Source organism: Myxocyprinus asiaticus, chromosome 1 (genome assembly GCF_019703515.2).
Source record: "Myxocyprinus asiaticus isolate MX2 ecotype Aquarium Trade chromosome 1, UBuf_Myxa_2, whole genome shotgun sequence".
In the NCBI taxonomy this organism is placed as follows: Eukaryota; Metazoa; Chordata; class Actinopteri; order Cypriniformes; family Catostomidae; genus Myxocyprinus; species Myxocyprinus asiaticus.
Window position 1 is genome coordinate 57,233,745 of NC_059344.1, and position 17,539 is coordinate 57,251,283.

General features: G+C 37.2%; 1 protein-coding gene across 3 annotated transcripts in view; it reads right to left on the minus strand.

Moving 5' to 3' along the window:
• Nucleotides 1–1,814: 1,814 nt before the first annotated feature.
• Nucleotides 1,815–17,539, minus strand: part of rap1gds1 (RAP1, GTP-GDP dissociation stimulator 1) — a 47,119-nt gene continuing 31,394 nt past the window's right edge. For all 3 annotated transcript variants that reach the window (XM_051721185.1, XM_051721937.1, XM_051720372.1), the window contains 6 exons: nt 16,026–16,160; nt 8,507–8,632; nt 5,690–5,829; nt 5,143–5,269; nt 3,912–4,040; nt 1,815–3,304 (listed from right to left, as the gene is read on the minus strand). In XM_051721185.1, the coding sequence (XP_051577145.1) occupies nt 3,177–3,304; nt 3,912–4,040; nt 5,143–5,269; nt 5,690–5,829; nt 8,507–8,632; nt 16,026–16,160 (785 nt within the window). In that variant the 3' untranslated portion in view covers nt 1,815–3,176. The remainder of the gene's footprint in view (nt 3,305–3,911; nt 4,041–5,142; nt 5,270–5,689; nt 5,830–8,506; nt 8,633–16,025; nt 16,161–17,539) is intronic.

The window sequence follows — 17,539 nt, forward strand, 5'->3', positions numbered from 1 at the left end:
CATTATATTAGATTTCTATCTTCGTTTTTAAAGCATTGGGGAAACAATATACATCTCATTCCAATTGATGGAAGTGACAGTAATGTTAGGGCATACAGCAGCTTGTGTTCTTTTACGCTATAACAGTCAGGTCATTTGATCATTAATTTTTTGTTAAATTTTTATGAAGTTGTGTCCTTGCACTAATGAATTAGAAATCCTAAAATGTTTATCTTTCACAAACAATTTCTGATCAAAGAGGAAAATATACCATGACAGTATTTTTATGTAACGTATGAACTAATCAGCTGGTTGTTATTTTAAATGCAGGTTTGTTGCAGGTCGTTGTAAATATCCGAGTGTTGTTTTTGCACTTTTACAATCCCAACAAAGCAGGATGGTGTGTCACTCTGTAATGCACTACATAGCACTCTTAGATGTAATTGAACATCACTAAAACAGCTTTTAACACACCTCTGTGTCTCTCTCTTTTTTCTTCAAGGTCATACTGATGTAGTTTTTACAATTACAATCCGTTTTCAAATGTTTTAATAACTCCACCCATGTTAATGCTTACAATAAGTAGGAATAGATGAACTTGTTTTTTTAAGTCTGAACCTGACATTTATCGGCAGTTATTTAAGCACCGTGCCATGTCACGCTACTTGATGCTCCAGTAACAAGGACAAAAGTTCTCAAGACATTATACGTTTTCTGTTCTATGCCCAGGTTGTAGGATACAGTGACCCCGAAAAATCTTGGACACTCTAGTCACACTTACAGATGTATGAATGTGATTGCATTAGATCAAAATATCAAAACTATTTTCTCTTAATTTTGAACAATACTGCTATTATTTAAAATCTAACAAACTTGGTTTTCTGAATTGTTTTGCTGAATGGTGTTTGCACTTGCCACTTGGATTGACATTTTGTAATCTATTGCTACTGTATAACAGTTATTCAGGATGTTATTGACAGTTATTCAGTTATTTAAGGACACTTATTTTGGACACTTAAGCAAGGGAAGAAAAAACAGTTGCTCATTGTTAGTTCATAATGCTTTAATGTTAACCTATACAACTTTTAATTTAAAAAATGTAATTATTGTTCATTGTTAGTTCACGTTAACTAATGTTGCTAACTCAAGTGTTACCATGAATTCTGATATGCTCATGAAAAAAAATAAATAGCTGCTCTACTTTTATTAGAGCTCGTTTAGACTTTCAACATCCTTTTTGACAGATTTTGGCTTACCTGCACTGCATCATTGGTGCCCTTTGCAGATTTAACCCACATAGTCAAATCATTATTTTTTTAAACATATTTGATATAAATAATAAAAATAAAAAAAATGCGTATAAGGGAGTTCTTGTTCAACCTAAATAATTATGCAAATCAAAAACATCCCTTCCATTTCAGTGTGTAATTAATCTCTCTGAGCAGTTCTCTTCAGGTCTGTTTAACAAATCTTGAGAACACTTTACAATAAAGGTTGTATTCATTAACATTAGTTAATTGCATTAATTAACATTAACAATGAGAAATACTTTTACAGCATTTATTAATCTCAGGTAATGTAATAATTTCTACGTATACATTTTAACAACATAATGAACAATAGTATTTTAATAAATTAACATTAACTAAAATTAATAAATGCTGTTAATAAATATTGTTCATTGTTAGTTTATGATAACTAAAGCATTTACTAATGTTAAAAAGTGTTGCCAAAATCTTCTCATTTATAGATTCATAGATATTTAATAGACTATTTCCACCCTGGTGCCCTTCAGCTATTTAACTTAAAAGGTCAATCAAAATCATGAGCAAATATTTGTCACCAGCAACTGTTTTAATAAGTTTAAATCTTTCAAATGTACAATTCAATGACATTTACAACAGTTATTTCAGTTTACATTTCTAAGGTTGTTACTGTAGGTATATTGGATTGCCATGTGGTTCCTAAAGGGTACAAATAAGATAAGAACTGATTTACCTGACATAAAATGACTACATAACGGTGATTTTCACAGTATCGGACATGCAGGGAGGCGCATGTTTCCATGATACTGGAAAGAGTGGAAAGGAGGACAGGCAGATCAACATGCAAAAAAGACATTTTTCTCGAATAAAAAGATGTATCAAACATTCACAAAGAGTGTGTATTCTGAAACATTATTATTAGGTTCCTTTACTCAGCATAAGTGTGGCGATATGTGAAGTAGCTGTCCCATTATGTCACAGATACACACAGATACACACAACAACCTGTCCCAGCCCATACATGTCAGTAACACACTTCATTTAGCAAACCCAAAGTATGGAGCCTACTGTACTTGTTTGCCGATGGCATATTGGCAGTCATGCTAGTTATGTCCTGATCCGGTATGTGTGTGTTTCAAGTTAGTGATGCTGTGTTTTGATGATGTCACTTCTTTTTGGACTGGTGTGATGAGGTGTTGCATGTTTCTGAGGGCATTATGTAGAACACTTCCACTTTAGTCCTTGGTACCGAGACAAATTATTTCTTCATACATCCAAATGATAATAATAATCTATTTTTGTAAATACAACAGACTGTTGAAATATGGAATTAGCTCTTTCCAGTAAAGTAACTCCAAATATATGGATATAGGTGGCACTGGGACCAGGAGGGAAAATATGAAAGGTCCATGCTGGTCCAGAGGTCCCCAGTACAGTACAAACACATGTTGATCTCTACTCATATATGTAAAAGGATTAAAGCAGGAGAAGTGGGTGGGGCTGAGCTGGGGCTTATCATGGGTGTGGCTTGAAAGGTTGAACACAGATACATCGACAACTGGACAATTAAAAAAAACATGCAAAAGTTGGTTGGTATATGGGATTTTACATGTCATGAAAGCACAACTGCACTATTTCCATTCATTTTTTTTTTTTCTATTGTTAATAGTTTTCATACCAGCATTTTTTCACAGCTATGGTCTTTTAAAAAGTATTTTGCTATTGAATCTATTGCACAAGGCTGTATACGAAGTATGGCCGCCCTTGAATAATGCATCTCTGCATGTTTTGAGCAAACAGTGGGGTAGCGGGGTCTGTAGCAGGAGGGAACAACAGCTTGGCACATGACAACCAGAGTAGATCACGAGGAGGATGTGTGTTTGTGCAGAGGGAGGGAAGGCAGGCAGGGAGAAAATGGAGTGTAAGAGTCCTTTAGCTCTGTGCTGTTAGCCTTTGCTCTGTGAGAGAGGCCTGGTGGGACACCGTCTTGTTCTCATGCGAGCGCAGATTGGAGACCACATCGATGAAGGCCAAGCTCTGCACTTCTTTATGAAGAGGCTCTGAGATGAGAGAAGAAAACACAGAATTGGATAAACTGTTACAGTACCATGAGACATCTTCTCTCGATGTCATTGTAAATACAGGGTCCTCATCCTTTTTGACCAATGTAACCAATATAACTGTAAATGACTTTTCCAATCACTAATGCCATAAACTTTAAGTCATTGTAAATGACTAAAAGACTATTTGAATGTTTGTAAAATCAAAATTCAGGCTATATTTAGTTCTTTAGTCCTACAGTTTGTTCAGACAGGCAACAAAAATCAGACTTTTTTTGGCCATATTTAACTTAAATCCACATAGTTTAGTTGGTGGTGGTGTGCAAAAAAAAAAAAAAAAGTGGTAAAAAAAAGAAAAATGAAATAAAATATTAAAAATGATTAAAATGAATAAAAAAGGAAAAGAATACAGAAATAAAATGATGCAGTGTAATCAGTAAATGCGCAGTTAAACAGATGTGTTTTCAGTCTGGATTTGTCTGATTTTATCACTTGCAAAAAGACAATACAGATAGTCTTAAAGACTGGATTAAAAAAACAAAATCAAAATTGGGTGCAGCGTGAAAAAAAAGCCATAGATGGTGTTCAGTGAGTGCCCTTGACTTACCTGATCCCATTATGGAGCAGATGAGAATCATGGAGTTGTATTTGATCTCTGGTGCGCTGCGCTCATCCGTCAGCAGCTTGTGAAGAACCTGCACCAGACTGGAGCCAACAAAGTCAGTTTCTGCGCAATCTGAAATTGAAATGATAAATTACTGTCTCAGCTGTTCAAAGACAGTGTAGCAAAAAGTGGCACTCCATGAAGAAAATAAAAGCAACAATTCACTTAAAAGCAGAGGGCCTAAAACCGTCTTACTTTTGGAAACAATCACTGTCACGCACAGCCTGGAGTGAGTTTTTCCTTTTAAAACAGCAGCAATATGATAAAAGGCACCAATGTTCAAAAAGTAAAAACAGTTCTTCCTATTGTTTGTTCAAAAATCAGGTAACTTGCTGCATACAGAATTCAGCTGATGTGTAGGCACAGGAGTGTGCATATTGACTATTTTACAATGACTTCAAACACAGCTCATCTAATCAGATTTTAGAGTTGGAACTACAGTACTGTGTGCAAAAGTCTTAGGCACATAAGATGATTCACAAAAGCATTTGCCTTAAGATGGTTATTTATATCTTCAGCTTTAGTGTGTCAATAGGAAATATAAATGTTAGACTCCCAAACATTACTTTTGCAAATAGAAAAGATTAGAATAGAAGAACAGGGAGCCCTGCAACAGATGTCATGGACCCCACAAAGCCCCTCACTGAATATCGTGTCAGTCTGGGATTACATAAAGAGAGAGAAGCAATTGAGACAGACTAAATAGATAGAAGAACTGTGGTGAATTCTCCAAGAAGCTTGGAACATCCTATCTGCCAACAACCAAGAAAAACTGTGACCAGGTGTACCTAGGAGAATTGGTGCTGTTTTGATGCAAATGTGGTCACACCGAATATTGATTTAGCTTTTTTTATGTTTACTAGACTTTGTATGACATCAAGTGATAAATGAAAACTATTTATGGCATTATTTTTGAAGACATCCTCACTATGCAACATTTTTCACAAGTGCCTAAAACTTTTGCACAGTACTGTATATTTTTTATAATGCATGTTTGAAAACATTTCTGCAATTCATCTAATGACAGTAGACAGTGATAAACCCAGTTTCAGCAATTACGAACTGGACTGGTTTAACCTCTCCAGACTGAAAGTCAAACCCTGAATGCATTCAGGTGTATCAGCGTCTCTTTACAGATGTATATAATGTACTTTAAGTCGTCTTTTATTTTTACCCAGGTTTAGTGCTGCTATAAGACCCAAGGCCACCAGTGCTTCATTCTGCATGATCATGTGTTCACTCGTTGCCATGGTTACCAAGTGCTTAACACCTCCACCTTGTATAACTGTTCGAACCACATCCTGTTCATAAACAACAAAAAAAGTCAGTACCTCCAGAGTATCTGAATTTGTTATTGATAATTAATAACAGAATTCCAACACAGTAAACTGTCATTGTCCTACTAAAAACAGTGTGTTCCGTGGAATTTCTGAAATAAAGATACATCAGAAAATTATGCTATTTTCTGAAAAAATGATGGCCCCAATATTTCTTCAAAACATTGCTTTTGTTTCCAATTTTACAGCTTGCAGAAAACATGAAAATAGCATCGGAAAGAAAGGTGCATTTGCCTCAAAGTTAGCTGCCTTCTCCAAAAAAATGCTGCCATGTTACTTTTATGTAGATAAAAGTTGCGAGTTGATGACAGAGTTTATGGATAAGACAACTGCCAGAGAGAGAGAGAGAGAATAAATGAGAGAGAGTAAGAAGTTTGTTTTAACCTTTGACTTGCTGTGTCGGATGAGAGCGGACAGCAGACGGTTGGACTCTCCCATCACTCCAGCGTGATCTTTTGCTTCACACCACTCCACCAATCGCTCCACCAGCTTTGTGTTTGTCCCCAGTTGCTCTGCTGCATCAGCTGCGACACACAGACAGTGCGGAACATAATTTTCCAAACACAAACTTCTATGGAGACATGCTAGGACATACACACACACACACACACACACACACACACACACATAAAACATAATTCCAATCAACCATACGACCATTGCTTTTTCAGCATTTTAAACAGCTCCACAGCTGTCACAGGTAAACACACACTTCTCTAGACTAAAACCTACCTGGTTTTTAAAAACACCCATCTTAGAAAAGCTCCTTGTGGCTTTAATATGTAATGTACTATGAGCTGCACATGGCTTAAAGGGGTCATGACATGAGGAATCATATTTACCCTGATATGTTGACATATAAGAGCTCATTGTACTATAAAAACATGCTGTAAGTTTCAGAACTCAAAACTTCCTCCTCACTGTGGAGGTAAAAGAGCATTTGTTGAAATCAAGCTGCCAAAATGACTCGTTCTCTACTTCCTCCACATTGTGATGTCACATTGTGATAGACATTTGCATCTGACCGCCTCCGTAACAACTCATCAACAGCTACTTTAGCTTATCACTTCCGTAGCCCCGCCCAGCAGTGGTGAGCAATGAGATGGCGGGTCCTTCTCAATCGGAAGGCTGCAGCCTAGTTAGGCTGGATATCTCGGCTACCATGTCATCAAGCACCGTCGAAGGCCATCTCAATTTAAGGCAGCCTCGTTTTGCAGCCTTAGTTTGCCATATTTTGAGGGATGCATCAGGTGTATCCTTCATGGCCTTCAATCACCCACAATCCCTTGCACATGTCCCAATTTATTTAAAAAAAAAAGGGCAGAAAACAAGTCGCCTTACCGCGTAGGCAGAATCCTTTATGACGCAGCTAACTTTTTCCTTACTTTCAAATATATTACAGTTTTTTTGTGCAAAAAACTTTACTAATATTATAAGTGAACCTCAAGGAACATATTAAAATAATTTAAAAAAAAAGGCATGTTATGACCCCTTTAAAACACTCTTAAAGGAATTTTCTGTGTTAAATACAACTTTAGCTAAACTGACAACATTTGTGATCTACTGTTGATTACCACAGAAATTATGACTTGAAAACCTGTTTGCAGGAAGGCATTTAATATGGTTTAAAAGCAGATATGTGAGGTTAAAACAATTACATGAATTCTATAAATATTAAAAATGTTTCTTATTTAAGTTTTATCTAAATAATCCTTTTGTGATGGGATTCTCTAGGTGGATAAACATACTGATTGTGCGCTACCAATGTAATGTCTGCATGTGGAGTTTGCTCTTGGTAAATAGAACTTCACGGAAAATTCATCACCTCCATTCCTTGATCCTTGTATTCGTGTTCAGATCAACCAGATTTAATGGTTATGAAATAAGTTGAAAACTTGCATATAACTTTTGGACAGACAAGGTGTGCTAAAAGAATAGTCTCAACGAAATGCCATCCCAGATGTGTATGACTTACTTTCTTCTGTAGAAAACAAGTAAAGATTTTTAGAAAAATATCTCAGCTCTGTAGGTCCATATAATGCAAGTGAATGGTGGCCAAAACTTTGAAGCTCCAAAAAGCACAAAGACAGCATAAAAGTAAACCATACGACTCCAGTGGTTTAATCCATATCTTGAGAAGCGATGTGGGTGAGAAACAGATCAATATTTAAATCCTTTTCTTACTATCAATCTCCACTTTAACTTTCACATTCTTCTTCTACTGTTTTTGCCGATTCGCATTCTTTGTGCATATCGCCCCCTACTGGGCAGGGAGAATTAAAAATTAAAATGGACTTAAATATTGATATGTTTCTCACCTACACCTATCATATCGCTTCTGAAGATATGGATTTAACAACTGAAAGTAATCCTATTGATTACTTTTATACTGCCTTTTTTTATACTGCTTCAATATTCTGGCCATTCACTTGCATTGAATGGACCAACATAGCTGGGATAATTTTCAAAAAATCTTAGTTTGTGTTCTGCAGAAGAAAGAAAGACACACACATCTGGGATGGCATGAGGGTGAGTAAATGATGAGAGAATTTTCATTTTTGAGAGAACTATTCCTTTAACAGCGGTTATACTGTATCACACCAGTCTCATGCTAACAAGTAAAATGTGTTATCATAACTTATATTGGAAAGTATCATGGTTATACTTTCAAAATAGTTTGATTAGTTGCATATCTTAAATATTTATGTGTGTTACTTTTAAGTACTATTTTTGTTTTTTCAAACTGAGGAACAAGCCAACATTTTTTACTAGCCTAATCAACCGCATGCCACAGACACTGTCAATGGAGCTTAAGAAGCATTTTCCCTTGAAATTTCCTTTAAGACTTAAGCTGTCACTGAAAGCCAATACAAATTTGTCCAAGGCAGATCCCTTATCTGCAAATCCCACTGATCCTTTGCTCACTTTATATCAGAAAGAGGCTAACTCATCTGTACCTTAAAATGCAATGATACACGGTGTCTTTGACTGTGCTAAGACATTTAAGGATTGGTGGTTTACTAATTTTGTCTAAATTAGTTTTAATCAAGTTAAGAATGGTTTATTACTAGAATAAAAAAATACAATTTCTTGTGTCCGTAATCAACAAACCAGTAGAATGCCACTATCACAGTCAGATATCTGATATAGAACATTACAGTGGAAAGTTACTCTCAGTGGTTTTCTGAAATGTGTAGATACCCTGTGTGTCGATGAGCATCCGTAATGTTCCGAGGAGCTTGAACTGGACTGGCGGCATCTCGGATTTGAGGAACTTCAGCACTATATCCGACACACCAGCCAAGAGCATCTTGGATTTGTTGACCACTGGAGAAGAGAGGTAGCAGATTTAAGCAGGGTATTAATGTTGCCTATGTGTACATTTAATTTATGTAAATTTACAATTTGTGTGCTTAAAATTAAACAAAGAAAAATAAATGAATGTAATTATATAATATCAAATACTAATATAAAACACTATATTAGAAAATATTATATAAATGTAAGAATCTGCAACATTACAATACTTTGTCAATATTGTACTCTAATTTCCATTTCAATAAAGCTGAACTAAACACTCACTCGTCATTCAACTAGAGGGAATTTCAGCTAAATCCCACACTGATTTGTAAGTTTCATTTTTACAGTTACAGTTTTCTTTAATGTATCTTCTTTTCTCTGTTTTTTGTACATTTACGTTTGCTTGGTGGTTTTCTTTTAGTGACGGAGGAAGTACAGTGGTAATGGCGTCAAAATTTGAGCTTGATAAATTTACGATTGCACCCACATCGGAACAGTTTGAAAAGTGCCGCAAAGATGATTTGTTGATAATAGCGGATTTTTTCGATATAGCCGTAGAGATTAAGGAGATTCTATATGCAGAACTGGTACAACAAAGGGTCTTATTGGAAGAGAGTGTGGCCACAGGTGTTGTAGTTCATTCTGCGGGTTTTGGGGCTGTGGAGACAGAAATCAAACCAGACAATCTGATTGGCATAGATCCCGTTGACCCAACTCCAACAAAAGATCCATTACTGGCCATTCGGTTAAAAGAACTGGAACTTGAATTAAGCCGACAACAGTACCAGAATCAGTGGAAGCAGTTAGTGGTGGCCCAAAACACTGATGATTCCCTGTCATCATGCATCTCTGCTTTTGTGGATAAATCGGAATTGTCTAAACATTCAGTTGCTTATTTCTTTGATGATGGTGTACTTAAGCGTAAGTGGACTCCAGAGAAGTCAAAACATGAGTGGAATTCTGTGTTCCAGGTAGTCGTTCCTAAATCATACAGACAACATTTTCTATGTGTAGCGCATGATCATGAACTTTCTGGTCATTTGGGAATTAAGAAAACAGAGAATAATCTGTTCAAACATTTCTTTTGGCCCGCAATGTAGTCTTCTGTGTCACAGTACTGTCGTTCTTGTCACACCTGCAAGATTGCTGGGAAACCAAATCAGGTTGTTCCACAAGCACCATTGAAACCAACACCAGTTTCAAGAACCTTCTGATTGATTGTGTTGGACCACTACCAAGGACCAAATCTGGTCACTCTTATTTACTAACTTTGATGTGTTCTGCTATTAGGTTTTCTTAAGCTATTCTGCTATGTTCGTTGAAGGCTCCTGCTATTGTGAAGGTCATGGTCAAATTCTGCACTACTTTTGGTTTGCCAAAGTTTATTCAATCAGATCAAGGATCTAGATTCATGTCTAGAGTTTTCCGTAAGGTAATGGAGTTGAACATTAAACATCACGTGTCTAGTGCATATCACCCACAGTCGCAAGGAGCAATTGAAAGATTTCATCAGACAATTAAGACAATGCTTAGGATATATTGCATCAAGCATGAGAGAGATTGGGTTGAAGAAATTCCTCTTCTTTTGTTTGCCATTCGTAATACGGAGATTTAGTCTGTCTGAGTTAATTTTTGGACATTCTCTTTGTGGCCCTTGGAAAGTAATGCAAGAACAACTTATTTCAGCAGACCAGTCTTTGCCTTCTAAGAATGTGTTGGATCATGTAAACACTTTCCATGAGCGATTACATGCTGTTTGGAAATTGGCATGACAGTCACTAGAGAAGTCTCAGGCTCGTATGAAAAGACAGTATGACCAAAAAGCTGTCACGTTCATTTCAAATTGGTGATAAGGTTCTTGTGTTATTGCCTTTGTTGGTTCAGCACTTCAAGCTAAATTTTCAGGTCCTTATCTGATTGCAGAAAAATTTAGTGAGACTGATTATGTGGTGAAAACACCTGAGAGAAAGAGGAAGTCAGAAGTGTCATGTAAACATGCTTAAGTTATATGTATCTCGATCTAGCTCTGAAGTTCATCCCACTACAACATCTCCAGTAGCAGTGACCTCTGTAAATGTATCTCCCTCTGAATACTCTCCTAAAATGGATGGGCTCCGATTAGGTTTTATCTGTTTTCCCTGTGCTCGTCTGCCAAACTCCAAAAAACTTTCAACACTTTCCTCAAAACTCTCTCACCTGGGTGCCTGGGTAGCTCAGTGGTAAAGACACTAGCTACCACCCCTGCAGTTCGCAAGTTAGAATCCCAGGGCATGCTGAGTGACTCCAGCCTAAGCAACCAAATTGGCCCAGTTGTTAGGGAGGGTAGAGTCACACGGGATAACCTCCTCGTGATCGCTATATTGTGGTTCGCTCTCTGTGGGGCGCATGGTGAGTCGTGCGTAGATGCCGCGGTGGATGCCGTGGGCCTCCACACGTGCTTTGTCTCTGTGGTTAAGATGCACGGGTTGACGTCTCAGACACGGAGGCAGCTGAGATTCGTCCTCCACCACTCAGACTGAGGCGAGTCACTACGCCACCATGAGGACTTAGTGCAAATTGGGAACTGGACATTCCAAATTGGGAGAAAAAGGGGAGAAAATCCAAAAATCTGATGTACCTTCTGTGACTAATGTATTGAAGCATGACGTAGATGTTGGTAATAATGGCCCAGTTAAGCAGAATGCATACCGTGTTAATCCTGTTAAGCATGAGATAATAGGGAAAGAAACTCAGTACCTAGTTGAAAATGGTTTTGCAGTGCTCAGTTCTAGTCCTTAGTGCTCACCCTGCTTATTGGTCCCAAAGCCTGACAATACATTTCGATCTTGTACTGATTACCTTAAGGTTAATGCATTGACCAAATCTGACTCTTTTCCTCTTACTAGAATGGAAGACTTTATTGATCGAATTGGTAATGCCACATTTGTTACTAAGTTGGGTCTACTTAAGGGATACTGGAAGGTACCCCTTACTGATCGTGCTTCTGAAATCTCTGATTTTGCCACCCCTGGCACCTTTCTTGAGTACAAGGTAATGGCCTTCGGTCTCAAAAATGCCACAGCAACTTTCCAACAGTTGATGAGTCAGGTCCTAGCAAATGTGGAATGTTATGAAGCTTACTTGGATGATGCTGTGTGTTATTTGGAGAGTTGAGAAAGTCATCTGAAAACCTTGGAAAAAGTATTCTCACATTACCAAGCTGCTCGTCTTACCCTTCATTTTGACAAGTGTAAGTTTGCCCATGTCACTGTTATTTACTTGGATAAGGAAGTTGGCCAAGGTAGTGTTCGTCCCATAGATGCTAAAGTGCAAGCAATAAAAAATGTCCCTGTACCCAAAACAAAACAGGAACCGAGATGTATTCTTGGGAAGGCAGGCTACTATAGGAACTTTTGTAGGAATTTTTCTGATGTGGTGAGGCCTCTTACAGATCCCCTTCATAAAACTGTATCTTTGTCTTGGGATTCAAATTGTCAGTTTGCTTTTGATGCTTTGAAGAGTTTATTGTGTAGTGCTCCTGTTCTAGCTGCTCCAGACTTCAAGAGACCATTCAAACTGGAAGTGGATGCAAGCCGGAGCTGGTGCTGTGTTGTTGCAGGAAGATGCAACAGGAATCGATCATCCCGTGTGTATCTACTCCAAGAAGTTCAACTGTCACCAGATTAAATATAGTACCCTTCGAGAAAGAAGCACTTGCTCTGCAATTACAGGGTATCCTGCAGGTTCGAAGAAATGAAATTTAAGACTTTTTAAGGCCAAATAAAAGAAATATTTAAGACCACTTTTGCAATAAATAAAAAAATAAAAAAAACACATTCATTCATTAGCTGGTAAATACAAAACCACTGAGACTACTTGAATGTCTCTGGACATGTTTTTTGTTTTTTTATATATATTTTATTGTGCATTTATGTGTTAATAAGTTAATACAACATTAAAACTCTAAATGAAATCATTAAGAATGCATGTAGCCTAAAGTATGTAGCCTATATTGTGACCCTTCTCTTTAGTCACTTGCTTTCCAGCAAGACGTAATGCAATTGACCAATGCTTTGGCAATGTCACCACTTATGTCAAACACGGAAGTGTTGGCAAAAACCATGCACAAAAAATTTATTTATTGGATTACATTGTTGAAAAATGATTCCGAGGGCTCTCGTTGACTGCTGTGGCTTCAAGCCATCAGAGCTGACTGGGCTGAGGAGATCATTTCAACTCACAACTTTGCAGCAAAAATGTATAGCGAACATGATTACATGTTATTTATTAACTCATTTTATTATAGTAATTGTATCACTAAGAATATGTTTGTATTTATGATGGTTTTGTGTCATACTTTCATTTAATCCTCTAATCTGTCAAATCTAACACAACAATCAGTGGGCTTTCTGCCACCACTTACTGCGCATGCACGGACATTTTTGTAAACAAGAGGATTGGTCTATAGACCTTATTCACAGTAGCGCCATGTTTGATTTTTAATGGGAATGGAAATGAAGCTGTGAGGGATAGACTTACCATCTCTTCAATGGCATGCATGGAATAAATCTGTAAAAAGCTCCAGTATCCAATCTGATTTTCCACAACTCATGTTGTCTGGAGTTTTTTTGTCTACTGAGTGTCCTTGAAAAGATATTTCTTCAATGTTTTGTACACAGAATGATCCAAAAACACTTTAAACTGCAGTACATCTCATCGAAGAGACTGTACGTCTATCCTGCACAGCCTTGTTGTCATTGTCATTAAACATCAAAGATACCACTGCTGTGAATAAGGTCTAGCATGTGCTGAATAACATTTATATTTTTTTTCTTGGCAGATAACTTTAACAAATACTTTAACAGGTAGTTAAAAGGCAGTTCATTTAAAAATGAAATTTCTGTCATCACTGGTTACCCTTGAGTCTGTATGAATTTTTCTCTGCCATGGAACAAAAAAGGAGATGTTAAGCAAAACATTTAGTCTCCGTCTCCATTTACTGTCACTGAATCTTGTTTTTCATTCAATGTAAGTGAATGGTGACTGAAACTCCCTAATATCTCCTTTTGATATCCACTGAAATAAAGTCATACAGGTTTGCAACAGCATGAAGGTAAGTGATGACAATTTAAATTTTTGAGTGAAATATCTCAAATATCAGTTACCTTAAAAACTGCTGTTTAAAGTTGACAAGATGTATTGAAAATGTTAACAGATTAAATTATGAAAGAGAAAGAGAGGGAGAGACGCTGTGCTGCTGCTTTCCCGATTGGTCTGAATAACTTGCAGCATCATGCAGGCTGCTCTGTCTTGTCTGTCCTAGCGCTGTCAGTGTCCTCTTTGCTCTGCGACGTTATCACTTCGTGAGAAAAGGGACGTGTGTCATGAGAGTTTGAGAACAGTGTCAATTGTGTTGGCAGCCCTAGATCTAGAGAGATGGAGATGAGAGATATAACAGGTGTAACTTCTGTTAGTAGTTCTGTTAGCTTTACAATTATTGTCAAAGGTATAGTGTAAAATAAGGAAGCGCAACGGTTTCAAAGGCGTCAAAAGACACTCCAACCTCGCGCGCTTGCAAATTGTAACGTTGACCGCTTTGTCGATTATAAGCAGGAGCGAGTGTTAGAGACGCAAAATAACACCTTTTGCATTTCAGATTAACGGGTTTATGAAGGTTTATACATGTGTAACATCGTAAATTCAGTAAAAATGCGCTTCCCTGTGCACGCTCACACTAAACTCAAGCGTCAGCTGCTAAATGCACGAGAGAGAGAGAATGAGAGAGATTATTTTGACTCGCGCAGATTCTGCTGTTTTAAGCATCTCCTCTATTCATGCCCCAAAAATTAATACCTCAGCAAACAAAATTTAAGACTTTTTGTAATTAATTTAAGACTTTTTAAGGACCCGCAGATACCCTGTATTAGCTATACAACATTTTGAGGTGTACACTGGCTCTAGTTCACAACCCATTTTAGTATACACGGACCATAATCCTTGTTTTTCTACAACGCATGTGTAACAAAAATCACAGACTCATGTGGTGGTCACTCATCTATCAAGGCTTTAATTTACAAATTGTTTACAAGAAGGGTACAGAGAGTGTCATTGCAGATTCACTGTCTAGATGTTATTCGTAAACATGACTCATGTCTATTCTTATGGGTGGGGGTGTTACGATCTTGTGGTATTTTGTGAGTGTAATGTTTTGGGGTTTTGTTTCTGTGTTTGAGTGTAAGTGTGCCGCTTCCTGATTGACTCCTACACCAAAATTGATGACTGCTCCCTATTGGTCCAGCAGGATCTTTGAGCCTTTAAAAGCCCAGCCGCCACCACCACCTGTGTTGGCCGTCTTGATCTGATAGCTCCTGTTTGTTTTGTTGGCCTTCTTGATCTGAAAACTTGTATTTCTCTCTGTTTGACCTTTTGCCCATACTAGTTGTGATTTTTTTTGGATGCTCATTTGGACTTTATTTAATTAAGTTAATTTAAGGACTGTTTGTAAATACTTGTAAATAGAACTTAATTTACAAAGTGGGAAATAGGGAGTCTGAAGGCATTTATTTTTGTTTATTGTATATATTTTGCCTGTGTTTATTTGGTTAAGGAGTTAATTGTCTTTTCTGTTGCGACCTGACCCTAGATGGGCCGTAACATACACACACACACATATATATATATATACAGTATATATATATATATATAGATTCTTTTTTAAATTTTTTTTTTTTTTTAAATGTTATCCCCTTTTCTCCCCAATTTTGGAATGCCCAATTCTCACTACTTACTAGGTCCTCTTGGTGGCACGGTTACTCGCCTCAATCCGGGTGGTGGAGGACAAGTCTCAGTTGCCTCCGCTTCTGAGACAGTCAATCCGCACATCTTATCACGTGGCTCGCTGTGCATGACACCGTGGAGACTCACAGCATGTGGAGGCTCATGCTACTCTCCGCGATCCACGCACAATTTACCACACGCACCATTGAAAGTAAGAACCGCTTAATCGCGACCACGAGGAGGTTACCCCATGTGACTCTACCCTCCCTAACAACTGGGCCAATTTGGTTGCTTAGGAGACCTGGCTGGATTCACTCAGCACACCCTGGATTTGAACTCGCGACTCCAGGGGTGGTAGTCAGTGTCAATACTCGCTGAGCTACCCAGGCCCCCCCTATATTTATAATATTAAATATTATATTATATAGTAATTATATTGCTCATAAACATGTAAGTATAAAAATAACCTTTTAATGTTTTGGCAATACTGTAGTCCACATGTCATGCCAATAAACCTGTATTGAACTTGAACTAAATTGAAATATCTGTGGAAAATTGTTAAACCAGTGTTCTTAGACCATAAGCACTGCTGTAAATGTAACAATTGTATGTTTCTGAATTTTTATCCAAATGCATTATTCAGTGGGTGTCATTTCAGACTGACCTGGGATTGCCAGGTTCCTCAGGGCACTGAGAGCTGCATGCTGCACCGTGACATTTCCCTCCTCCACATGTTTGTCTAGCAGCTCAAGAAGCTTCTGTACAATACCAGTATCTACCATGTGGATGCAGTTCCCATCTGTAAACACAAAAGGATAAAATGCATTTATTTACATCCTTAACACTGACAAAATATTAAGCATCAAGTGAACCATCAAGTGTCTAGGAGTAGTTGACATATACTGCAGGCTGACCTGCTTTGCTTCATTTAAAACTATTTTAAAGTGCATTTTTTAAAATCTTTTATAATTACTATCCATTAAGTTTTAATAAACTTTAAATTAAACTGCACAAGTAAACAGCAAAAAAATAAATAAATAAATAAAATAAAAGCGATCAGAAACTGTAAAAAATTTTTTTATAAATGAAACAGTAACCTAAAATACAAATTTTCCCTTACACATTGATTTGCATTTTAACCTGAAATCTTCACAATTTCATGAACATGTAATTTGTCAACTACCCTTATATTGAAGATTATACTGGTCTAAAACAAAGTAACCTGGTCTCATAGAATGAACATTACTCTATATACATTTTTGCAAACTGTTTGTGCCGCTTTCTACATTTCGCTGCAGCTTCCTGGTGAAATGAACACTAGAGGCGCTACAGCAACTGTGTGGTTTAATCATTGTCACACGAATCACGAGTACAATTGCTGATTTAGATTTTATAAAAACTCTATTACTCACCCCTCGCTATGTTATGTCATCAAAACACTTTTACTTTAGCGCATGATTTGAAAAACTTTTTTTCAACACTTGTATTACAGACCCACCTACATATAGGAATAAGTGTGTATGTCATTAGCTTGCTTGGTAGCTCACCTGATAGAGTGTTTGACACTCCAGCCAAAGACAAACGGAAGTGAAAGTGACATAAGCGACACAAAATGCCGTGGTTGCTTCAGTTAATATGCGTTTTCTTTTTTTCTCTTTAGAATTTTCATTTTAAAATAATATCGGTTCGGGTTAGGTGTTGGTTAAGGGTAAGGATGTCTGTTTGTTAAACTCTCATTTATCTTTTCAGACACTATTGGTTAGGTTTAGGGTAAAGTTTTACTTATTAAAACCTCCATCTATAATTCACCCTAAACCTTGTCTGATTACAACCTCATTTTGCTTGGTTTTGGCACTCCTCGCTGGACATTTCACTTGAAAACTGCAGCCAAACATGCAATGAAGCATGTAATTTCAGCTTTGCAAAAACATTGCAATGCTGACATAACTTTCATGAGACCAGGCTGAAATAAAGTGTTGTACACATTGTGGACTGATTCAGAAACTTTCCAAATATTGCAAACAAAGACATCTTCCATAAAACCAGACCTTAAACAATTTAAAAATAATAATAATTTTCACAAGCGTATCCACTCTATTCATAAGTGGGGTTATACAGGGACAAAACTGAAGGCTGGATCTACATAAACATTGAAAGAACCTCAACTGCTCAGTCAAA